The 25,822-nt window shown below is 49.4% G+C and overlaps 1 protein-coding gene across 2 annotated transcripts in view; it reads left to right on the forward strand.

Moving 5' to 3' along the window:
- Positions 1 to 25,822, forward strand: part of ARHGAP42 (Rho GTPase activating protein 42) — a 615,245-nt gene that overhangs the window by 512,514 nt on the left and 76,909 nt on the right. For both annotated transcript variants that reach the window (XM_063951500.1, XM_063951501.1), the window contains 2 exons: positions 854 to 998; positions 24,356 to 24,739. In XM_063951500.1, the coding sequence (XP_063807570.1) occupies positions 854 to 998; positions 24,356 to 24,739 (529 nt within the window). The remainder of the gene's footprint in view (positions 1 to 853; positions 999 to 24,355; positions 24,740 to 25,822) is intronic.

A 25,822-nucleotide genomic window follows, 5' to 3' on the forward strand; every position in this document is an offset into this window, starting at 1 on the left:
CCCAGCGTTCGCCCAACCACGCCTGCATTTTTCCTGGCACGCCTGCGTTTTTCCGAACACTCCCTGAAAACGGTCAGTTGCCACCCAGAAACGCACACTTCATGTCAATCAGTCTACGGCCACCAGTGCGACTGAAATGCTTCGCTAGACCCTGTGCAAAACTACATCGCTCGTTGTGCCAGTACGACGCGCGTGCGCATTGCGCCGCATACACATGCGCAGAACTGCCGTTTTTTAGCCTGATCACTGCGCTGCGAACAAATGCAGCTAGCGATCAACTCGGAATGACCCCCATAGTGCATTATCCAATACATTCACCAAGTACTCCCCGACAAGTAAATGCATAGAGTTATAAATATTTATTTTGACATTATTACATGCATTTATATGTAAGACTGAACTCTGATTAGACCATTGATGCTCTTTCTGGATCTTGAAATTTTTAGCACTGGACATGCATCTGAGCCTAACAGAGTCATGCGTATCTCATCTGCGTCTCCACTTAACGGCTGAGTGACCGTAACTGGGCAACAACTGGGCACTTGGTCATACATATCAAGTGTTCTAAAGGCGTATCATGGACATATAGGTGTAATTGTGTCCTTTCCAGAAATGGTCATATGCAGAAATCAGACAGATCTCTTGCACCAGGTATAGAGCAGTCAGGCACTGATAGGGATGAGGGCTACAGGCGGCTATTATGTGGCTGCATCTGTGGCTGACTTGCATGGAACTTTGGAGTCAGGCCCAGTATGTATAACTCATGACATCATTTGCCGGAGGAAATTATTGTATAAAATGCATTCTTGTGGTTTATTTGTCATAAAAAATAAATGGACATTGTCTGTTACAGATCTTTCACACAGCGCCAGACCCCAACGTGCCCCTGCCTCAGGCCCAACCACGCTCAATTTCTAAGCGAACCCGGGCAATCTGCCTTTCCACAGGACCAAGAAAGCCTAAAGGGAGATATACCCCATGCCTTGCTGATCCAGAGAGTGAGTATGAGAAGGGTATTCTGATACAGGATGGTTATCATGGCAATTGCAGGAGGGGGTTTCTAGTTGCCCATAACCCTCCCTGGCCAGCGGCTCTAAATATGATCACAATAGCAGTGCTGTATAATCAATTTTTGCTCTGGAACAGAGCTGCTACACATGCCCAGTCGCATCAGCTTCTTGTACAAATGCTGCTGTGTGTGGGGATCTGAGCGCACTGGACCAGAGAGACCAAAGAGCAGCTGACAGCAAAAAGAGACAGGTGTCTTACCATGAGGTGGGAATGTGAGCTTAGAAAGCTCAGTTCTATCTCTTACTGGATATATTATGTACTGTATATATAGTTATTATAGCATGTTTATTCTTTTCCTCACCACTTATGTTCTTTATATGAGATAAATATGTTTGATACAGAGAGTTTATTTTTAGACTGTCTCCACTACAGCTTCTACTATAAATTATTTATAGTGTTAATTATTCTGTATTACATATACAAGCCATTGTATAAGGAGCCGATGTGTACGTATATATCCAGGGCCGATGCATTGGATTGGTGCCCACCTCCTATAAAAAACAGGCGGGCCTTAATGCAGCATCTTACTGTGATCACTGGCCCTGTGTATGTCTGGTGTATTAGATACTCTGCACTAAGGGGGTCATTCCAACCCGATCACTCGCTGCAGTTTATCGCAGCGCAGCGATCGCGTCGGATCTGCGCATGCATCAGCGCCACAGTGTGCCGGTGCATGCTGGACGGCCGAAGGCCGTTGTACCGTAGGGATCGCCTCTGCCTGATTGACAGGCAGAAGTGTTCGCTGGGCGGGAGGGGGCTGGACGGCGGCGTTAAGCCACCGTTTAGGGGGCGCGGTCCGGCCAACGCAGGCGTGGAAGGACCTTTGGGGGGGCGGGCCGTGGCATTTCTGCTGGGGGGGTGGCACTGACATGCGGAGCGGACTAGCCCTGTGCTGGGCGTCCCCCCGCATGTCTGAGTGCCTGATCGTAGCTGTGCTAAATTTAGCACAGCTACGATCAACTCGGAATGACCCCCATAGTATGGCTGGCCTTACTGTAGCATCTTACTGTGATCACTGGCTCTATACATGTCTGATGTATCAGATACGCTGCACTTTGAGGCAACCTAGAGCTTGTTACATGCTAATTTTCTCTGACGTCCTAAGTGGATGCTGGGGACTCCGTCAGGACCATGGGGATTAGCGGCTCCGCAGGAGACAGGGCACAAAAGTAAAAGCTTTAGGATCAGGTGGTGTGCACTGGCTCCTCCCCCTATGACCCTCCTCCAAGCCTCAGTTAGATTTTTGTGCCCGGCCGAGAAGGGTGCAATCTAGGTGGCTCTCCTAAAGAGCTGCTTAGAGTAAAAGTTTTGTTAGGTTTTTTATTTTCAGTGAGTCCTGCTGGCAACAGGCTCACTGCTACGAGGGACTTAGGGGAGAAGAAGTGAACTCACCTGCGTGCAGGATGGATTGGCTTCTTAGGCTACTGGACACCATTAGCTCCAGAGGGATCGAACACAGGCCCAGCCATGGAGTCCGGTCCCAGAGCCGCGCCGCCGACCCCCTTGCAGATGCCGAAGAGTGAAGAGGTCCAGAAACCGGCGGCAGAAGACTTTTCAGTCTTCATGAGGTAGCGCACAGCACTGCAGCTGTGCGCCATTGTTGTCAGCACACTTCACACCAGCGGTCACTGAGGGTGCAGGGCGCTGGGGGGGGGCGCCCTGGGCAGCAATGAAATACCTATACTGGCTAAAAGATACATCACATATAGCCCCTGGGGCTATATGGATGTATTTAACCCCTGCCAGGTCTCAGAAAAACGGGAGAAGAAGCCCGCCGAAAAGGGGGCGGAGCCTATTCTCCTTAGCACACAGCGCCATTTTCCCTCACAGAAATGCTGGTGGGAAGGCTCCCAGGCTCTCCCCTGCACTGCACTACAGAAACAGGGTTAAAACAGAGAGGGGGGGCACTTATTTGGCGATATGATTATATATATTAAGATGCTATAAGGGAAAAACACTTATATAAAGGTTGTCCCTGTATAATTATAGCGTTTTGGTGTGTGCTGGCAAACTCTCCCTCTGTCTCCCCAAAGGGCTAGTGGGGTCCTGTCCTCTATCAGAGCATTCCCTGTGTGTGTGCTGTGTGTCGGTACGTGTGTGTCGACATGTATGAGGACGATGTTGGTGAGGAGGCGGAGCAATTGCCTGTAATGGTGATGTCACGCTCTAGGGAGTCGACACCGGAATGGATGGCTTATTTAGGGAATTACGTGATAATGTCAACACGCTGCAAGGTCGGTTGACGACATGAGACGGCCGGCAAACCAATTAGTACCTGTCCAGGCGTCTCAAACACCGTCAGGGGCTTTAAAACGCCCATTTACCTCAGTCGGTCGACACAGACACGGACACTGACTCCAGTGTCGACGGTGAAGAAACAAACGTATTTTCCATTTGGGCCACACGTTACATGTTAAGGGCAATGAAGGAGGTGTTACATATTTCTGATACTACAAGTACCACAAAAGAGGGTATTATGTGGGGGTGAAAAAACTACCTGTAGTTTTTCCTGAATCAGATAAATTAAATGAAGTGTGTGATGATGCGTGGGTTTTCCCCGATAGAAAATTATTGGCGTTATACCCTTTCCCGCCAGAAGTTAGGGCGCGTTGGGAAACACCCCTTAGGGTGGATAAGGCGCTCACACGCTTATCAAAACAAGTGGCGTTACCGTCTCCAGATACGGCCGCCCTCAAGGAGCCAGCTGATAGGAGGCTGGAAAATATCCTAAAAAGTATATACACACATACTGGTGTTATACTGCGACCAGCGATCGCCTCAGCCTGGATGTGCAGCGCTGGGGTGGCTTGGTCGGATTCCCTGACTGAAAATATTGATACCCTTGACAGGGACAGTATTTTATTGACTATAGAGCATTTAAAGGATGCATTTCTATATATGCGAGATGCACAGAGGGATATTTGCACTCTGGCATCAAGAGTAAGTGCGATGTCCATATCTGCCAGAAGATGTTTATGGACACGACAGTGGTCAGGTGATGCAGATTCCAAACGGCACATGGAAGTATTGCCGTATAAAAGGGGAGGAGTTATTTGGGGTCGGTCCATCGGACCTGGTGGCCACGGCAACAGCTGGAAAATCCACCTTTTTTACCCCAAGTCACATCTCAGCAGAAAAAGACACCGTCTTTTCAGCCTCAGTCCTTTCGTCCCCATAAGGGCAAGCAGGCAAAAGGCCAGTCATATCTGCCCAGGGATAGAGGAAAGGGAAGAAGACTGCAGCAGGTAGCCCATTCCCAGGAACAGAAGCACTCCACCGCTTTTGCCAAGTCCTCAGCATGACGCTGGGGCCGTACAAGCGGACTCAGCTGCGGTGGGGGGTCGTCTCAAGAGTTTCAGCGCGCAGTAGGCTCACTCGCAAGTGGACCCCTGGATCCTACAAGTAGTATCCCAGGGGTACAGATTGGAGGTTCGAGACGTCTCCCCCTCGCAGGTTCCTGAAGTCTGCTTTACCAACGTCTCCCTCCGACAGGGAGGCAGTATTGGAAACAATTCACAAGCTGTATTCCCAGCAGGTGATAATCAAAGTACCCCTCCTACAACAAGGAAAGGGGTATTATTCCACACTATATTGTGGTACTGAAGCCAGACGGCTCGGTGAGACCTATTCTAAATCTTAAATATTTGAACACTTACATACAAAGGTTCAAATCAAGATGGAGTCACTCAGAGCAGTGATAGCGAACCAGGAAGAAGGGGACTATATGGTGTCCCTGGACATCAAGGATGCTTACCTCCATGTCCCAATTTGCCCTTCTCACCAAGGGTACCTCAGGTTCGTGGTACAAAACTGTCACTATCAGTTTCAGACGCTGCCGTTTGGATTGTCCACGGCACCCCGGGTCTTTACCAAGGTAATGGCCGAAATGATGATTCTTCTTCAAAGAAAAGGCGTCTTAATTATCCCTTACTTGGACGATCTCCTGATAAGGGCAAGGTCCAGAGAACAGTTGGAGGTCGGAGTAGCACTATCTCAAGTAGTTCTACGACAGCATGGGTGGATTCTAAATATTCCAAAATCGCAGCTGTCTCCGACGACACGTCTGCTGTTCCTAGGGATGATTCTGGACACAGTCCAGAAAAAGGTGTTTCTCCCGGAGGAGAAAGCCAGGGAGTTATCCGAGCTAGTCAGGAACCTCCTAAAACCAGGAAAAGTGTCAGTGCATCATTGCACAAGGGTCCTGGGAAAAATGGTGGCTTCTAACGAAGCGATTCCATTCGGCAGATTTCACGCAAGAACTTTTCAGTGGGATCTGCTGGAAAAATGGTCCGGATCGCATCTTCAGATGCTTCAGCGGATAACCCTGTCTCCAAGGACAAGGGTGTCTCTTCTGTGGTGGCTGCAGAGTGCTCATCTACTAAAGGGCCACAGATTCGGCATTCAGGACTGGGTCCTGGTGACCACGGATGCCAGCCTGAACGGCTGGGGAGCAGTCACACAAGGAAAAAATTTCCAGGGAGTGTGATCAAGTCTGGAGACTTCTCTCCACATAAATATACTGGAGCTAAGAGCAATTTACAATGCTCTAAGCTTAGCAAGACCTCTGCTTCAAGGTCAGCCGGTATTGATCCAGTGGGACAACATCACGGCAGTCGCCCACGTAAACAGACTGGGCGGCACAAGAAGCAGGAGGGCAATGGCAGAAACTGCAAGGATTCTTCGCTGGGCGGAAAATCATGTGTTAGCACTGTCAGCAGTGTTCATTCCGGGAGTGGACAACTGGGAAGCAGACTTCCTCAGCACGACCTCCACCCGGGAGAGTGGGGACTTCATCGGGAAGTCTTCCACATGATTGTGAACCGTTGGGAAAGACCAAAGGTGGACATGATGGCGTCCCGCCTGAACAAAAAACTGGACAGGTATTGCGCCAGGTCAAGAGACCCTCAGGCAATAGCTGTGGACGTTCTGGTAACACCGTGGGTGTACCAGTCGGTGTATGTGTTCCCTCCTCTGCTTCTCATACCTAAGGTACTGAGAATTATAAGACGTAGAGGAGTAAGAACTATACTCGTGGCTCCGGATTGGCCAAGAAGGACTTGGTACCCGGAACTTCAAGAGATGCTCACAGAGGACTCATGGCCTCTGCCGCTAAGAAGGGACTTGCTTCAGCAAGTACCATGTCTGTTCCAAGACTTACCGCGGCTGCGTTTGACGGCATGGCGGTTGAACGCCGGATCCTAAGGGAAAAAGGCATTCCGGAAGAGGTCATTCCTACCCTGGTCAAAGCCAGGAAGGAGGTGACCGCACAACATTATCACCACATGTGGCAAAAATATGTTGCGTGGTGTGAGGCCAGGAAGGCCCCACGAAGAAATTTCAACTCGGTCGATTCCTGCATTTCCTGCAAACAGGAGTGTCTATGGGCCTCAAATTGGGGTCCATTAAGGTTCAAATTTCGGCCCTGTCGATTTTCTTCCAGAAAGAATTGGCTTCAGTTCCTGAAGTCCAGAAGTTTGTCAAGGGAGTACTACATATACAACCCCCTTTTGTGCCTCCAGTGGCACTGTGGGATCTCAACGTAGTTCTGGGATTCCTCAAATCACATTGGTTTAAACCGCTCAAATCTGTGGATTTGAAATATTTCACATGGAAAGTGACCATGATGTTGGCCCTGGCCTCGGCCAGGCGAGTGTCAGAATTGGCGGCTTTGTCTCACAAAAGCCCATATCTGATTGTCCATTCGGACAGGGCAGAGCTGCGGACTCGTCCCCAGTTTCTCCCTAAGGTGGTGTCAGCGTTTCACCTGAACCAGCTTATTGTGGTACCTGCGGCTACTAGGGACTTGGAGGACTCCAAGTTGCTAGATGTTGTCAGGGCCCTGAAAATATAGGTTTCCAGGACGGCTGGAGTCAGGAAAACTGACTTGCTGTTATCCTGTATGCACCCAACAAACTGGGTGCTCTTGCTTCTAAGCAGACGATTGCTAGTTGGATGTGTAGTACAATTCAGCTTGCACATTCTGTGGCAGGCCTGCCACAGCCAAAATATGTAAATGCCCATTCCACAAGGAAGGTGGGCTCATCTTGGGCGGCTGCCCGAGGTGTCTCGGCTTTACAACTTTGCCGAGCTGCTACTTGGTCAGGGGCACACCCTGGCTGAGGAGGACCTGGAGTTCTCTCACTCGGTGCTGCAGAGTGATCCGCACTCTCCCGCCCGTTTGGGAGCTTTGGTATAATCCCCATGGTCCTGACGGAGTCCCCAGCATCCACTTAGGACGTCAGAGAAAATAAGAATTTACTTACCGATAATTCTATTTCTCGTAGTCCGTAGTGGATGCTGGGCGCCCATCCCAAGTGCGGATTGTCTGCAATACTTGTACATAGTTATTGTTACAAAAATCGGGTTATTATTGTTGTGAGCCATCTTTTCAGAGGCTCCGCTGTTATCATGCTGTTAACTGGGTTCAGATCACAGGTTGTACAGTGTGATTGGTGTGGCTGGTATGAGTCTTACCCGGGATTCAAAATCCTTCCTTATTGTGTACGCTCGTCCGGGCACAGTATCCTAACTGAGGCTTGGAGGAGGGTCATAGGGGGAGGAGCCAGTGCACACCACCTGATCCTAAAGCTTTTACTTTTGTGCCCTGTCTCCTGCGGAGCCGCTAATCCCCATGGTCCTGACGGAGTCCCCAGCATCCACTACGGACTACGAGAAATAGAATTATCGGTAAGTAAATTCTTATTATTTTCTCTAACGTCCTAAGTGGATGCTGGGGACTCCGTAAGGACCATGGGGATTAGCGGCTCCGCAGGAGACTGGGCACAACTATAAAGAAAGCATTTAGACTACTGGTGTGCACTGGCTCCTCCCACTAAGACCCTCCTCCAGACCTCAGTTAGATTCTTGTGCCCGGCTGAGCTGGATGCACACTAGGGGCTCTCCTGAGCACCTAGAAAGAAAGTATATTTAGGTTTTTTATTTTACAGTGAGATCTGCTGGCAACAGACTCACTGCAGCGAGGGACTAAGGGGAGAAGAAGCGAACCTACCTAACAGGTGGTAGTTTGGGCTTCTTAGGCTACTGGACACCATTAGCTCCAGAGGGATCGACCGCAGGACCCGACCTTGGTGTTCGTTCCCGGAGCCGCGCCGCCGTCCCCCTTACAGAGCCAGAAGCACGAAGAAGGTCCGGAAAATCGGCGGCAGAAGACTTCGGTCTTCACCAAGGTAGCGCACAGCACTGCAGCTGTGCGCCATTGCTCCTCATGTACACCTCACACTTCGGTCACTGATGGGTGCAGGGCGCTGGGGGGGGGGGGGGGGCACCCTGAGGGCAATAAATAACACCTTGGCTGGCAAAATATACATCATATATAGTCCCAGAGGCTATATAGATGTAAAATTACCCCTGCCAGTATTACAGAAAAAGCGTGAGAAAGTCAGCCGAAAAGGGGGCGGGGCTTCTCCCTCAGCACACTGGCGCCATTTTTCCCTCACAGTTCCGCTGGAAGGAAGCTCCCTGGCTCTCCCCTGCAGTCTAAGAATACTACAGAAGGGTAAAAAAGAGAGGGGGGGCACTAAATTTAGGCGCAGTATAGATATTATATATATGTAATATATATAAAAAAGCAGCTATAGGGAAAACACTCATTGATAGTGGGATCCCAGTGTTATATAGCGCTCTGGTGTGTGCTGGCATACTCTCTCTCTGTCTCCCCAAAGGGCTTTGTGGGGTCCTGTCCTCTGTCAGAGCATTCCCTGTGTGTTTGCGGTGTGTCGGTACGGCTGTGTCGACATGTTTGATGAGGAGGCTTATGTGGAGGCGGAGCAGATGCCTGTAAATGTGATGTCACCCCCTGCGGGGTCGACACCTGAGTGGATGGTGCTGTGGAAGGAATTACGTGATAGTGTCAACTCCTTACATAAAAGGTTTGACGACATACCTAATGTGGGACAGCCGGCTTCTCAGCCTGTGCATGCCCAGGCGTCTCAAAAACCATCAGGGGCTCTAAAACGCCCGCTACCTCAGATGGTTGACACAGATGTCGACACGGATACTGACTCCAGTGTCGACGACGAAGAGACTAATGTAACTTCCAGTAGGGCCACACGTTACATGATTGAGGCAATGAAAAATGTGTTGCACATTTCTGATGTTACCCCCGGTACCACAAAAAAGGGTATAATGTTTGGAGAGAAAAAACTACCAGTAGCTTTTCCTCCATCTGAAGAGTTAAATGAAGTGTGTGAAGAAGCGTGGGCTTCCCCTGATAAAAAGATGGTAATTTCTGAGAGGTTACTAATGGCGTACCCTTTCCCGCCAGAGGATAGGTCACGCTGGGAAACATCCCCTAGGGTGGATAAAGCGCTCACACGCTTGTCAAAGAAGGTGGCATTACCGTCTCCGGATACGGCCGCCCTGAAGGAATCTGCTGATAGAAAGCAGGAGGCTATCCTGAAATCTATATATACACACACAGGTGTGATACTGAGACCGGCTATAGCTACAGCCTGGATGTGCAGCGCTGCTGCTGCGTGGTCAGATTCCCTGTCAGAAAATATAGATACCCTAGACAGGGACACTATTTTGCTAAACGTAGAGCATATAAAAGACGCACTTTTATACATGAGGGATGCACAGAGGTATATTTGCCGGCTGGCATCCAAAATGAGTGCAATGTCCATTTCTGCCAGGATAGGGTTATAGACTCGGCAGTGGACAGGTGATGCAGATTCCAAACGACACATGGAAGTTCTGCCTTATAAGGGTGAGGAATTGTTCGGGGATGGCCTCTCGGACCTCGTTTCCACAGCAACAGCTGGGAAGTCTACATTTTTACCCCATGTTCCCTCACAACCAAAGAAAGCACCGTATTATCAGGTACAGTCCTTTCGGCCCAATAGGGGCTAGCGGGTTAAAGGCGCGTCCTTTCTGCCCAGAGGCAGAGGTAGAGGGAAAAAGCTGCAGCATACAGCCAGTTCCCAGGAGCAAAAGTCCTCCCCCGCTTCCTCTAAGTCCACAGCATGACGCTGGGGCTCCACAGGCGGAGCCAGGTACGGTGGGGGCCCGTCTCAAAAATGTCAGCAATCAGTGGGCTCGCTCACGGGTGGATCCCTGGATCCTTCAAGTAGTATCTCAGGGGTACAAACTGGAATTCGAGACGTCTCCCCCCGCCGTTTCCTCAAATCTGCCTTGCCAACCACTCCCTCAGGCAGGGAGGCAGTGTTACAGGCAATTCAAAAGCTGTATTCACAACAAGTGATAGTAAAGGTGCCCCTACTTCAACAAGGAAGGGGTTACTATTCCACAATGTTTGTGGTACCGAAACCGGACGGTTCGGTGAGACCCATTTTAAATTTGAAATCCTTGAACACATATATAAAAAAATTCAAGTTCAAGATGGAATCGCTCAGGGCGGTTATTGCAAGCCTGGACGAGGGAGATTACATGGTATCGCTGGACATCAAGGATGCTTACCTACATGTCCCCATTTACCATCCTCACCAGGAGTACCTCAGGTTTGTGGTACAAGATTGTCATTACCAATTCCAGACGTTGCCGTTCGGTCTCTCCACGGCTCCGAGGGTCTTTACCAAGGTAATGGCGGAAATGATGATACTCCTTCGAAGGAAGGGAGTTTTAATTATCCCGTACTTGGACGATCTCCTGATAAAGGCGAGGTCCAGAGAGCAGTTGTTGGTAGGGGTAGCACTATCTCGGGAAGTGCTACAACAGCACGGCTGGATTCTAAACATTCCAAAGTCACAGCTGGTCCCTACGACACGCCTGCTGTTCCTAGGGATGGTTCTGGATACAGAACAGAGAAAAGTGTTTCTCCCGGAGGAAAAGGCCAAGGAGCTGTCATCTCTAGTCAGAGGCCTCTTAAAACCAAAACAGGTGTCGGTGCATCATTGCACGCGGATCCTGGGAAAAATGGTAGCTTCCTACGAAGCGATTCCATTCTGCAGGTTTCATGCAAGAACCTTTCAGTGGGACCTGTTGGACAAGTGGTCCGGATCGCATCTTCAGATGCATCGTCTGATAACCCTGTCTCCAAGGACAAGGGTGTCTCTGCTGTGGTGGCTGCAGAGTGCTCATCTTCTAGAGGGCCGCAGATTCGGCATACAGGACTGGGTCCTGGTGACCACGGATGCCAGCCTTCGAGGCTGGGGAGCAGTCACACAGGGAAGAAACTTCCAAGGACTATGGTCAAGTCAGGAGACTTCCCTGCACATAAATATTCTGGAACTAAGGGCCATTTACAATGCCCTAAGTCAGGCAAGACCCCTGCTTCAAAACCAGCCGGTACTGATCCAGTCAGACAACATCACGGTGGTCGCCCATGTAAATCGACAGGGCGGCACGAGAAGCAGGACGGCGATGGCAAAAGCCACAAGGATTCTCCGATGGGCGGAAAATCACGTGTTAGCACTGTCAGCAGTGTTCATTCCGGGAGTGGACAACTGGGAAGCAGACTTCCTCAGCAGGCACGACCTCCACCCGGGAGAGTGGGGACTTCATCCAGAAGTCTTTCAAATGATTGTAAACCAGTGGGAAAAACCACAGGTGGACATGATGGCGTCCCGCCTAAACAAAAAGCTAGAAAAATATTGCGCCAGGTCGAGAGACCCGCAGGCGATAGCTGTGGACACTCTGGTAACACCGTGGGTGTACCGATCGGTTTATGTGTTCCCTCCTCTTCCTCTCATACCAAAGGTACTGAGGATAATAAGGAGAAGAGGAGTAAGAACTATACTCATTGTTCCGGATTGGCCAAGAAGAGCGTGGTATCCGGAACTTCAAGAAATGATGTCAGAGGACCCATGGCCTCTACCGCTCAGACAGGACCTGCTGCAGCAGGGGCCCTGTCTGTTCCAAGACTTACCGCGGCTGCATTTGACGGCATGGCGGTTGAACACCGGATCCTGAAGGAAAAGGGCATTCCGGAGGAAGTCATTCCTACGCTGATAAAAGCTAGGAAAGAAGTAACCGCAAACCATTATCACCGCATATGGCGAAAATATGTTGCGTGGTGTGAGGCCAGGAAGGCCCCAACGGAAGAATTTCAGCTGGGCCGGTTCCTGCACTTCCTACAGTCAGGGGTGACTATGGGCCTTAAATTGGGTTCCATTAAGGTCCAGATTTCGGCTCTATCGATTTTCTTCCAGAGAGAATTGGCTTCACTACCTGAAGTTCAGACTTTTGTTAAGGGAGTGCTGCATATTCAGCCCCCTTTTGTGCCTCCAGTGGCACCTTGGGATCTCAACGTGGTGTTGGATTTCCTAAAGTCACATTGGTTTGAGCCACTGAAAACCGTGGATTTGAAATATCTCACGTGGAAAGTGGTCATGTTGTTGGCCTTGGCTTCGGCCAGGCGTGTTTCAGAATTGGCGGCTTTGTCATGTAAAAGCCCTTATCTGATTTTCCATATGGATAGGGCAGAATTGAGGACTCGTCCCCAGTTTCTCCCCAAAGTGGTATCAGCTTTTCATCTGAACCAACCTATCGTGGTGCCGGCGGCTACAAATGACTTGGAGGCTTCCAAGTTGTTGGATGTAGTCAGGGCCCTAAAAATTTATGTTTCCAGGACAGCTGGAGTCAGGAAGACTGACTCGCTCTTTATCCTGTATGCGCCCAACAAGTTGGGTGCACCTGCTTCTAAGCAGACTATTGTTCGCTGGATCTGTAGTACGATTCAGCTTGCACATTCTGCGGCTGGACTACCGCATCCTAAATCAGTGAAAGCCCATTCCACGAGGAAAGTGGGCTCTTCTTGGGCGGCTGCCCGAGGGGTCTCGGCTCTTCAACTTTGCCGAGCTGCTACTTGGTCAGGGGCAAACACGTTTGCAAAATTCTACAAATTTGATACCCTGGCTGAGGAGGACCTTGAGTTCTCTCATTCGGTGCTGCAGAGTCATCCGCACTCTCCCGCCCGTTTGGGAGCTTTGGTATAATCCCCATGGTCCTTACGGAGTCCCCAGCATCCACTTAGGACGTTAGAGAAAATAAGAATTTACTCACCGGTAATTCTATTTCTCATAGTCCGTAGTGGATGCTGGGCGCCCATCCCAAGTGCGGATTGTCTGCAATACTTGTATATAGTTATTGCTTAACTAAAGGGTTATTTTGAGCTATCTGTTGAGAGGCTCAGTTGTTATCATGCTGTTAACTGGGTATTGTATCACGAGTTATACGGTGTGATTGGTGTGGCTGGTATGAGTATTACCCGGGATTCAAAATCCTTCCTAATTGTGTCAGCTCTTCCGGGCACAGTATCCTAACTGAGGTCTGGAGGAGGGTCTTAGTGGGAGGAGCCAGTGCACACCAGTAGTCTAAAAGCTTTCTTTATAGTTGTGCCCAGTCTCCTGCGGAGCCGCTAATCCCCATGGTCCTTACGGAGTCCCCAGCATCCACTACGGACTATGAGAAATAGAATTACCGGTGAGTAAATTCTTATTTTCTTTTCTGCTGCAGGGGTACACTGGGCTCCACAAGTCTGGACAATGGGGTGTAGAGTAGGATCTTGATCCGAGGCACAAACAGGCTCAAAGCTTTGACCGTTCCCAGAATGCACAGCGCCGCCTCCTATATCACCCCGCCTCCCAGCACAGGAGCTCAGTTTGTTAGTTGGTGCTGCAGTAAGCAGGCACTTAACAGAGGGGCTGCTCCATGCAGCCCTAAAAAGGCTTTTTTTCTGAAGATTAAGTGAAGACTTCAGGGCAGCAGCGGTGGTAAATGTCTTCTGACATTCTCTGCTGCAGCTCCAGCTCTCCCCAGCGACGCTGTACACTCCCGAGTCCTGGTTGCCGGGTACTTACAGCGGAGGCTCCGGTTTTCTTCATGTTAGACACACACGGCTGGGGCTCTCTAGGATCGCGTGGCCGCGCTTCGGGATGTGGTAAGTGGGTCCCGCTCGCGGGACCCAGTCTTTGTCGCAATCCGGTGCGGTCAGTGGGAGGAGGGCCGTGCGCGCTGGCGGTGGACACTGTGGCAGTAAAGGCGATCCCACTAGATCACCAGGGTATGGGCGCAGGTCAGGTTTTCTCTTAAAACCGATTTTACTATCGCCCACAGTACCCGGTGGTTTTGCCAGCAAGGGGGATAAGGCTAAGACCTGAAGCCCCTCCCCCAGCCCCAGGGCGCCATTTCCAGCAAGTGTTCCCGCCCTGGAGCTGCATATCTGTCTTTTCCTCACTCCCAGTCAGTGTCTGCAGTGCCATTACTCCTCAGCTCACTGTTCCTGGGACTGCTTGGGCAAATCCTCCTATGTAAAGCCGCCTGGTTGTCAGCGCTGTGCCTTTACATGACACTTAAGTATTCTACCTGCCTTTTTAGACAGTGATAGTTAAGAAAGAGTGCACTTAGTCAGGGTTTTATAGTACAATTACCCTGTGATATACATCCAGTTTCTTACTGTGTAGTATTATATCTATTGACTATATAGCTGTGTAAGCTAGTCCAGTGCAGTATTATTGTCTGTAATAACCTCTGCATTGAACAAACTGTGACTATCTGTGTGTGCATTGATAGCTGAGTGGTGTCCATCTCGTGTCTTTCACTCAACTTGCTATCCCTATATTCTATAACCTTAGGGGGCTTGGTGCGTCAGGTGTTATCTAATATAGGATTTTCACAAAGATATACTGTATTACGTATTTTTCTCTGTGATTTAGTCACCATATCTTTTCTCCCAATGGACAAAGCCCAGGAACTCCAGAACATGGTCAGAGACCTGCTAAAACCAAAAAGAGTGTCAGTCCATCACTGCACTCGAGTACTAGGAAAAATGGTGGCGACCTACGAGGCCATCCCCTTCGGCAGGTTCCATGCGAGGACGTTTCAGTGGGACCTTCTGGACAAGTGATCGGGGTCTCATCTACAAATACATCAGAAAATAAGCCTGTCCCCCAGGGCCAGGGTGTCTCTCCTGTGGTGGCTGCAGAGTGCTCACCTTCTCGAGGGTCGCAGGTTCGGCATTCAAGACTGGGTTCTGGTGACCATGGACGCGAGCCTCCGAGGATGGGGAGCAGTCACACAAGGAAGAAATTTTCAGGGACTATGGTCAAGCCAGGAGGCTTGTCTACACATCAACGTACTGGAATTGAGGGCCATATACAACGGCCTACCTCAAGCTTCAATCAGTCAACGTCACAGCCGTGGCTCATGTAAACCGCCAAGGCGGGACAAGGAGCAGAGCGGCAATGGGGGAAGCCACCAGGATTCTTCGCTGGGCGGAAAATCACATAAGCGCGTTGGCAGCAGTCTTCATTCCGGGAGTGGATAACTGGGAAGCAGACTTCCTCAGCAGACACGATCTCCATCCAGGAGTGGGGACTTCATCAAGAAGTTTTTGCAGGGATAACAAGTCATTGGGGACTTCCTCAAATAGACATGATGGCGTCACGCCTCAACAAGAAGCTTCGGAGGTATTGTGCCAGGTCAAGGGACCCTCAGGCAGTAGCAGTAGATGCCCCGGTGACACCGTGGGTGTTTCAGTCGGTCTATGTGTTCCCTCCTCTTCCACTCATCTCAAAGATATTGAGAATCCTAAGACGAAAAAGCGTGCGGACAATACTCATTGCTCCAGATTGGCCTCGAAGGGCCTGGTATTCAGATCTTCAGGAAATGCTCACAGAGGATCCGTCGCCTCTTCCTCTCAGAGAGGACCTGTTGCAACAGGGGCCCTGCGTGTTCCAAGACTTACCGCGGTTACGTTTGACGGCATGGCGGTTGAACACCGAATCCTAGCTGGGAAAGGCATTCCGGAAAAAGTCATCCCTACTCTGATAAAGGCTAGGAAGGAGGTGACGGTGAAACATTATCACCGTATCTGGAGAAAGTATGTATCTTGGTGTGAAGCCAAGAATGCTCCTACTGAGGAATTTCATCTGGGCCGTTTTCTCCACTTGCTTTCTACAGACAGGAGTGGATATGGGCCTAAAATTAGGCTCCATTAAGGTACAGATTTCGACCTTATCTATTTTCTTTCAGAAGGAATTGGCTTCTCTCCCAGAAGTCCAGACTTTTGTAAAGGGAGTGCTGCACATGCAGCCTCCTTTTGTGCCTCCAGTGGCACCGTGGGACCTTAACGTGGTGTTACAGTTCCTTAAATCGCACTGGTTTGAACCTCTTCAAACGGTTGAATTAAAATTTCTCACTTGGAAGGTGGTCATGTTGTTGGCCTTGGCATCTGCAAGGCGGGTGTCCGAATTGGCGGCTTTGTCTCACAAAAGCCCCTATCTGATTTTCCATGTGGATAGAGCAGAGTTGAGGACGCGTCCTCAATTTTTGCCTAAAGTGGTTTCATCGTTTCATATGAACCAACCTATTGTGGTACCTGTGTCCACGAGTGACTTGGATGTATGTAGCCAGGACGGCTCGGGTTAGGAAAACAGAGGCACTGTTTATCCTGTATGCAGCCAACAAGGTTGGCGCTTCTGCTTCTAAGCAGACTATTGCTCGCTGGATCTGTAACAGCAGGCTCATTCTACGGCTGGATTGCCGTTACCAAATTCGGTAAAGGCCCATTCAACTAGGAAGGTGTGCTCTTCTTGGGCGGCTGCCTGAAGCGTCTCGGCATTACAGCTTTGCCGAGTGGCGACTTGGTCGGGTTCAAACACTTTTGCAAAGTTCTACAAGTTTGATACCCTGGCTGATGAGGACCTCATGTTTGCTCAATCGGTGCTGCAGAGTCATCCGCACTCTCCCGCTCGGTCTGGAGCTTTGGTATAATCCCCATGGTCCTTATGAAGTCCCCAGCATCCTCTAGGACGTAAGAGAAAATAAGATTTTAAACCTACCGGTAAACCTGTTTCTCCTAGTCCGTAGAGGATGCTGGGCCCCCGTCCCAGTGCGGACGTATTTCTGCAAGGCTTGCATATAGTTATTGCTTACATAAGGGTTATGTTACAGTTGAGATCAGTCTTTGGCTGATGCTGTTTTTGTTCATACTGTTGTCTGGTTGCGTATATTCCAGGTTATACGGTGTGGATGGTGTGGGCTGGTATGAATCTTGCCCTTAGATTAACAAAAAACCTTTCCTCGTACTGTCCGTCTCCTCTGGGCACAGTTCTCTAACTGAGGTCTGGAGGAGAGGCACAGAGGGAGGAGCCAGTGCACACCCATCTAAAGTTCTTTATAGTGCCCATGTCTCCTGCGGAGCCCGTCTATACCCCATGGTCCTTACGGAGTCCCCAGCATCCTCTACGGACTAGGAAAAAAAGATTTACCGGTAGGTTTAAAATCTTATTTTACCTCACTCTGACCACCTAGTGGATATACGTCAGGAACGCTGGCAAAGCCCGGGTACGAAGTTTGTGCCTCAAAAGAAGATGCTTGCTCGCTATCCCCTCGCGCCAGAGCTGTCTAAGAATTGGGAAACGCCTCCGCCAGTAGACTCACATGTGGCTAGGATGGTGGTTTCCTCAGCTCTACCTGTCACTACCGTCACGTCTCTAAAAGAGCCTACGGATAAACGTGTCGAGGGTTGTCTAAAAGCGATTTACACCCTCACGGGTGCTGCACAAAGGCCCACTATTGCAGCTACATGGGCTACAGAGGCTATTGAAGCATGGGCCTTGGAGTTGGAATCTGAAATCTCTTCTGACCATGCTAGACAATGCTTGTCATATATTGTCACAGCTTCTCGATATATTAAAGAGGCGGCTTCTGATGCCGGTATCCTAGCAGCCAAGGCCTCTACTACGTCAGTCCTGGCTCGCAGGATATTGTGGCTGAGATCCTTGTCTGTGGATCTGGACTTTAGAAAAACCCTGGAGGTACTCCCTTTCAAGAGAGATATTCTGTTTGGGGAGGACTTAAATAAGATAGTGGCTGACTTGGCTACTGCCAAAACTGCCTGTCTGCCTAATACAGCTCCTTCTGTGTCGAAGGCCAAAGGCACATCCTTTCGCCCCTTTTCGTCCTTCAGGTAAAGCAAAAGGTCAGGCGTACCATAAGCAGGCCTGCACTTCCAAACCTGGTAAGCCGAAGCCCAAAAGAGCCTGGGCTGCCCGTCAGCCAGCAGCCAAGACCGATAAGCCTGCCGCATGACGGGGCGGGCCTCCCCCTGTGGGATCCCAGGGTGGGGGGCCGGCTTCTAGGGTATACCCAGGAATGGTTTAAGACCACTTCAGATGCCTGGGTACGGGAAGTCGTCATTCGAGGTTACGCCATAGCCTTCAAAAACCGACCCCCTCATCGATTTTGCCAGACAGACGTCCCGTCGGACCAGACAAAGGTAAACACTCTGCAGTTGGTGGTATAGACCCTCCTGGATACAGGAGTCGTAGTACAGGTGCCTCTTGCTCAGAGGGGCCGGGGGTACTATTCTCTGCTGTTTCTAGTCCCAAAACCGAATGGGTCCTCCCGGCACATTCTCAACCTCAAGGCACTAACCAGGTTTGTGAAGGTTTCCAAGTTCCGAATGGAAACCCTTCGCTCTATAGTTCTGGCCTTGGAACCTGGGGACTACATGGTCTCCCTGGACATACAGGATGCCTACCTGCATATTCCTATAGCAGTGTCACATCAACAATACCTGAGGTTCGCTATTGGCAACCTCCATTACCAGTTTCGGGCGTTACCTTTTGGTTTAACAACGGCTCCGCGAGTCTTCACCAAAGTTATGGCGGTGATGACGGTGGTACTCCGCCGTCAAGGGGACAGGATACTGCCGTATCTGGACGACTTGTTAATCCTGGCAAATTCCCCAGATCTTCTCCTGCGTCATCTGGATATGACAGTCCGGTTTCTACAAGCCCACGGGTGGCTCATCAACTGGAAGAAATCCTCCCTGGTCCCTGCTCAGAGCATGGTGCACCTGGGAGCGCTGTTGAACACTCACAACCAGAGGTTGTTTTTGTCTCAGGAGAAAGTCCTGAAGCTTCAGGACAGGATTCGTTGCTTCCTTTCTCGTCTGCAAGTGTCGATACATTCGGCAATGCAGGTGCTGGGCCTCATGGTGTCAGCATTCGACATGGTGGAGTATGCTCAATTCCATTCTCGCCCCCTCCAGAAGCTGATTCTAGCCAAGTGGGTTGGCCTGCCTCACCGGATCAGGTCTCAAATGATCTTTTTGACTCTGGAGGTCCATCTGTTGCTGCTCTGGTGGCTCCAGGACCAACAATTGTGCAGGGGCCGTCCCTTCTGGATATCCAACTGGGTCCTGTTGACGACAGATGCCAGTCTAAGAGGTTGTGGCGCGGTGCTGGAGCAGCACTCCTTGCAGGGTCGGTGGACCAAGGAGGAATATCTCCTCTCGATCAGCATTCTGGAATTGCGGGCGGTCTTCAATGCGTTGAACCTAGCCCAGCATTTGATTCAGAACCGTCCTGTTCAAGTACAGTCGGACAACGCCACCACAATGGCTTACATAAATCATCAAGGCGGCACTCGAAGCAGTTTGGCAATGAAGGAAGCCTCACGGATTCTACGTTGGGCAGAACCCCATCTACCGGCAATATTGGCAATATTCATTCCGGGAGTCCTGAATTGGGAAGCGGACTTTCTCAGTCGTCAGGACGTGCATGTCGGCGAGTGGGGCCTCCATCCAGAAGTGTTTCAACTCCTCGTGGAAAGGTGGGGTCTTCCAGATGTGGATCTGATGGCGTCTCAACACAATGACAAGGTTCCGGTCTTCGGAGCAAGGACAAGGGATCCTCAAGCAGCATTCGTGGATGTGCTGGCGGTGCCGTGGAGGTTTCAGCTGCCGTACGTGTTCCCTCCGGTGTCACTCCTGCCCAGGGTAATTCGGAAGTTCAAGCAAGAAAAAGGAAATCTGCTTCTCATAGCTCCGGCGTGGCCCAGACAGCACTGGTTCTCAGACCTGCAAGGCCTATCGTCAGAGCGTCCAATTCTACTTCCGCAACGCCCAGACCTTCTCGTTCAGGACCCTTGTGTCTACCAGGACCTAGCCCGGCTATCTTTGACGGCGTGGCTCTTGAAGCTTCCGTCTTGAGGGCTAAGGGTTTTTCTGAAGAGGTCATTAAAACTATATTGCGGGCCCGGAAACCGGCTTCTGCTCGGATTTACCATACGGTCTGCCATTCATACTTTGTTTGGCGCGCATCTAACGATTATGACGCTTCCAAGTTTAGTACAGCCAAACTGTTGGCTTGCAGCAGGGCCTAGATTTAGGCCTGCGTCTGGCCTCCCTCAAGGTTCATATTTCTGCCTTGTCGGTGTGGTTTCAGAGAAAAATTGCGACTTTACCTGATGTTCATACTTTCACTCAGGGTGTGTTGCGTATCCGACCTCCCTATGTCCCGCCTGTGGCTCCTTGGGACTTGTCGGTGGTTTTGGAGGCGTTGCAGGAGCCTCCATTTGAACCTCTTAGTTCAGCTGACCTTATGTGGCTTTCCCTTAAGGTGGTGTTCTTGCTGGCTATTGCCTCTCCTAGGAGAGTGTCGGATCTGGGTGCCTTGTCTTGTAGTTCCCCATATCTGATTTTTCACCGTGACCGGGCGGTTCTTAGGACTCGTCCCGGATATTTACCTAAGGTGGTTTCTTCGTTCCACCTTAATCAGGAGATTGTGGTTCCAGCCTTTGTCTCTCCTGATTTGTCTCCCAAAGAGTGGTCTTTGGATGTGGTACGGGCTCTCCGTATCTATGTGAAGAGAACTGCTTCTATTCGAAAATCTGATTCTCTCTTTGGGGTAAATTTACTAAGATGGGAGTTCTATTTAAGATGGGATGTTGCCTATAACAACCAATCAGAGTCCAGGTATTATCTTCTAGAAGGTGCTAGATAAATGAAAAGTAGAATCTGATTGGTTGCTATGGGCAACATCCCATCTTAAATAGAACTCCCATCTTAGTAAATTTACCCCTTTGTTTTGTTTGGATTTCACAAACGTGGCTGGCCTGCTCACAAGCAGACCCTGGCCAGATGGATTAGAATGGTGATTGCACATGCTAATGTGCAGGCTGGTCGGTCAGCTCCTGCTCACATTACGGCCCATTCTACTCGGTCTGTTGGACCTTCTTGGGCGGACCAACGCGGTGCGTCCCTTGAACAATTGTGCAAGGCGGCTACGTGGTCCTCCGGGAACACGTTCATAAGGTTCTATGCCTTCGATACTGCCAATTCCCAGGATGCTTCCTTTGGACGCCGGGTTCTTGTGCCCGCTACAGTGCGTCTCCCCTCCCATAAGGACATCCCCATTGTCCAGACTTGTGGAGCCCAGTGTACCCCGCAACAGAAAACGAGTTTTATGGTAAGAACTTACCTTTGTTAAAACTCTTTCTGCGAGGTACACTGGGCTCCACAAGGCGCCCTCCCTGATGCACTTAGCTTCTTTGGGTTCATATGGCATTAGCCGCTGACACTTCTCCTGTTGTGAGAGTGTGGTGTATGTGGCTACTAACCGTTGTCGTCTCTTTTCCTGCTACTGCATTGGGCTGGTTAACTAAACTGAGCTCCTGTGCTGGGAGGCGGGGTGATATAGGAGGCGGCGCTGTGCATTCTGGGAACAGTCAAAGCTTTGAGCCTGTTGGTGCCTCGGATCAAGATCCTACTCTACACCCCATTGTCCAGACTTGTGGAGCCCAGTGTACCTCGCAGAAAGAGTTTTAACAAAGGTAAGTTCTTACCATAAAACTCGTTTTCATGGACTGGCTTCACTTGTTTTAAAATCAAGTATTTGGAAACCCCCTATAGAAAGTTTGTGCTTTCTACAGGGTTATAAAGGCTATATTACAAGGAGTATAACTGGATGTACAGTATCAGTTCCTAAAGAAATATATTCAAATTAGATATACCTGTGTTGTGATCTTATGGGCGAGATTCAAATTTTCCGTCCTCCCCTCCCACCCCCATTGCGCCCGCCGGCAGTATTCAAATGTTGCTGCCGATGGGAGCGATATCAGCATTTCAAGTCGCCTGGGGTGGTGAGCTGAAATGCGCAAAAAGTGACCCGTTTGGACGCCCAGTCACGATCGCGCCCGTGACTTTAGTCGGGTTTAGCTGCTTTATGCGGCTAAACCCGTCTCTTATGGGTGCGATCAGCGCGATAATGGAGGACAATAGAATATCGCCCCGCGATCTCCCGTCACTTTAGACGGGAGATGGGGCGCAATAAAATATTTGAATCTCGCCCTTTGTGTCTTACACCAAAGATCTTGCACCTTTATGCTTAACCACTTGCCTGGCTTCATCACATAGCATGCGACTAGAGCGAGGAGTACATTACCTGGCCACCTCTCATCACATGCGACGCGCTGCCCTGCGGTGTTCCCGTCTTGTAGATTATTAGATCCGTTCTGTACAAGTACAGAATGGATCTCCTGGCTACCCGGATCCACCAGCATCGGTTCAAAAAAAGGGGCTTTTTACAGGGTGGGGGTTTATAAAATATGTAATTTTTTTTTGTTTTTTGTGCAACTAAGAGGGTGTACTGTTGTTGGGATTTAAGACCACTGGGGGGTCCATTGCCAATGGAGGGGTGGGAAAACGGGATCCGGTCTCTAGGTCGACACTATCTAGGTCGACCATTATTGGTCGACAGTAACTAGGTCGACAGGGTCTCTAGGTCGACATGCCCTAAGTGAAAAGGTCGACATGAGTTTTTCACAATTTTTTTCTTTTGTTGAACCTTTTCATACTTAACGATCCACATGGACTATGATTGGAACGGTCGGTGCACTAATTGGGGTTCCTGGTCACTCTACGAAGAAAACGACACCAGAAAAAACATTAAAAACTCATGTCGACCTTTTGACCTGTCGACCTAAAGGACCTAGAGACCCTGTCGACCTAGTTACTGTCGACCAATAGTGGTCAACCTAGTTACTATCTACCTTCCATACCACACCCGGGAAAACACCCAAATAAATGTGTTGCCTACAGATGACATGATCACTGGACAAAGATTACTCTTTAAGGCATTTATGTGATAGACCACATCAGAGCAATCATACATGGTACAAAAGATTATCACTTGATGACGGTTGATCAAATATACTGTATATGAAGTACAGTGAACAGTGATATTCCTGTGCATGCTTAAAGCCAAAATCTTTGCCGTTTAAAAGCGGCTGTTGTACCTGTTATGACCAGTAGATGGCACCAGAGTACTTCTAGTTGACATAAACTGACTTGTCATGCCTGTGTTTTAGAATACGCGTATGTCAGCTGCTCAGCATTGTTGCAGAAGTATCTCAGATGGGATTTATTTGTCATTTCTTTTAACAGTATGGGTGTGACAAGCTAGAGAGCTTTACATTTATTTCAGTGGATCTTGACTTTTGATAGGGGAAAACGCTAATGAAACATTCATGAAAGTTCGATGCTTTGAAAACAGTTAGGGGCCTGTTTATCACCATCCGCATCCAGGATGCGGATGACAGGTGATAAAATCGCCCCAACTCGCACTGCGATAATTGATTACATCGCAGGGATGTATCAATTATCGCATGCAGGGACAGAGCTTGCGGTCAAGCTCTGTCCCTGCGATGGCACTCCACAGCATCATTGGTGTAATTTTTGTACAAAATACCCCCATGTCCGCTGAGCATGCACCGCCCCCGCTGACATCACCACTACCGCCGCGCCCGGTCGACACCTCCCCCCGGTACCCTGTGAGGGTGGAATACACAACTCATGGAAGTTATTACCCAAAATGCCTACACCAATCCAGCATTATGATTACTCTATGCATTCTAGGTTTTCATTTTTATGTCTGTGTGGCCTGTGTATTGCTGTATTAATCCTCGGTATTATGTTTATTGTTTTGATGTCTGTAAAGCACCTTGAGTCCTGTTTGGAGAAAGAGCGCTATATAGATAAAATTATTATTATTATTATTATTATTAATAACTCTACTCATGACCCCATTATAATTTTTGGATCACATAACATTATAAATGAGTTCAAGATAGCGCCGTGGATGGCTGCCTTGGTGCTGCTCTGCCAGGCAGCCTTCGTTTTTACATGTATAATATGTCGAGTCTATCGTACAGTTGCAATGTGCAGTATGACCTCATACGTGTAATGTTTGTAATGTATGCTACGTTCTTCCCCCTTCTTATGCTATGTATTCCCCCTTCATGTTGCTGCTTGGCGATGCATTGTACCACAAACAATTCCTAGTGTACGTGAGTACACCTGGCCAATAAAGCTGATTCTGATGCATATGGTGGTCTTGTGGGAGTGCCATGTAGGAGCTGCAACTATAGGCTTTGTAGATGTGTGCATACAGTAGCTACATGACCATGTGGATCCATATATGGTTGCCTCTTTGTGTGCCGCTCAGAATTAAGCCTTCAGTGGGGTTGTGGAGCGTTGCTTATGAGGTCGTTGCAATGGTTTTATTTGTCTCCACAGGTGACTCCTATAGCAGCAGCCCAACCAGCACCCCTATGGGCAGCATCGAGTCGCTCTCTTCACATTCCTCCGAACAAAATGTCAACTCACGGTCTGCATCGTCCCCACTAAGGGACAAGAAGGGAGGCGGCATCCCATGGGTCACCTCCACACCCTCCTCTAATGGTCAGAAGAGCTCTAGTCTTTGGACTACAAGCCCCGAGTCCAGCTCCAAGGAGGATGCCTCAAAAACGGACGTGGAGTCGGACTGTCAGAGCGTGTCATCTTTGACCAGCCCTGGGAATATCTCTCCTCCGATTGACCTGACCAAGAAAGGACTCTTTGAGCTGCCTGGGCTGAAACGCTCTGCGGCTCCCTCCCTTCGCTCCTTACCTTCCACAGAAGGTAGGTTACCCATCAGGGTAAATGATTGATCAAGCAATGTACACGCCTTTCACCAACATTCAGTAATGTATCCTTTATCCTTATGTATTTGCTCTTTGAAGTGCTAAAACAACAACATTCTTCTTTTGGCTAAAGCTACGGAACACAGAGACCCCACTTTCGAAGCAAGGATTCCATTTCTAGACACATTGCATAGCGTTTCCACAGGTCCCATTGCCATTTGCTCACACAAGTAGATTAGTCCTGCGGGTCCCGCCGCAGGGCATGTAATGATATTTAGGCATCAGCTTCTGGTGTCTCTTGACTATGCCAAAGCCATGTACGGGTGGAGCCTCGCTCAGCTAGGCTTCTCTGCTGCACCTAGGTGCACCAAGGCTTATTAGCATATGTATTTCATCTGTTCTCAGCTACTATACAATACAAAGAACAATACATCAGGGGATTAAGTAATTACAGTAGGGGATTAAGTCCGACTGCCCTGGCTCACTTAATTCTATTAAAGGGTTAGATGAGAAGGGCTCCATCTGTATAGCTGGATATCCTTAAAACCTGGACTGTTAGGGAGCCTTGAGGACACGGTTTTGGAAACCCTGTCATGCGTACAATTTCAAAGTTGACGCAAATACAAAGAATCCCACTTATTTTGATATAAATCCAAGTGCAACGGAATATGCTGCGCTATATAAGAAACTGTAAATAAATAAATAATCCCCTTCACCCAGTGGGGGTTTCTGTGTCTGTCACTGCAGTAGTTCCGCTATACTTATCTGTAGCGGCCAGTGATCCAGGGCTCGGCAATCAGCAATCAATGGAATTTCTCCATCATGCTGATTGGGTGGCCGCTGTGCTGTCCAATCAGCAGCGTGCTTCACTGTGCGAGTAAAGACTTTTACTGTTTCATCTTAGCTGTTATTTGTTCTCATTTGGTATTAGCTGATTTATGAATGGCGAGAGATAATTACATTATTAGCCAAAGCTTAAAATATATAAGTGAGTGTCATGCTGTCATAAGATTAAACTCATTTTCTCTAACGTCCTAGTGGATGCTGGGGACTCCGTAAGGACCATGGGGAATAGACGGGC

This window comes from Pseudophryne corroboree, chromosome 2 (assembly GCF_028390025.1).
Source record: "Pseudophryne corroboree isolate aPseCor3 chromosome 2, aPseCor3.hap2, whole genome shotgun sequence".
Classification (NCBI taxonomy): domain Eukaryota; kingdom Metazoa; phylum Chordata; class Amphibia; order Anura; family Myobatrachidae; genus Pseudophryne; species Pseudophryne corroboree.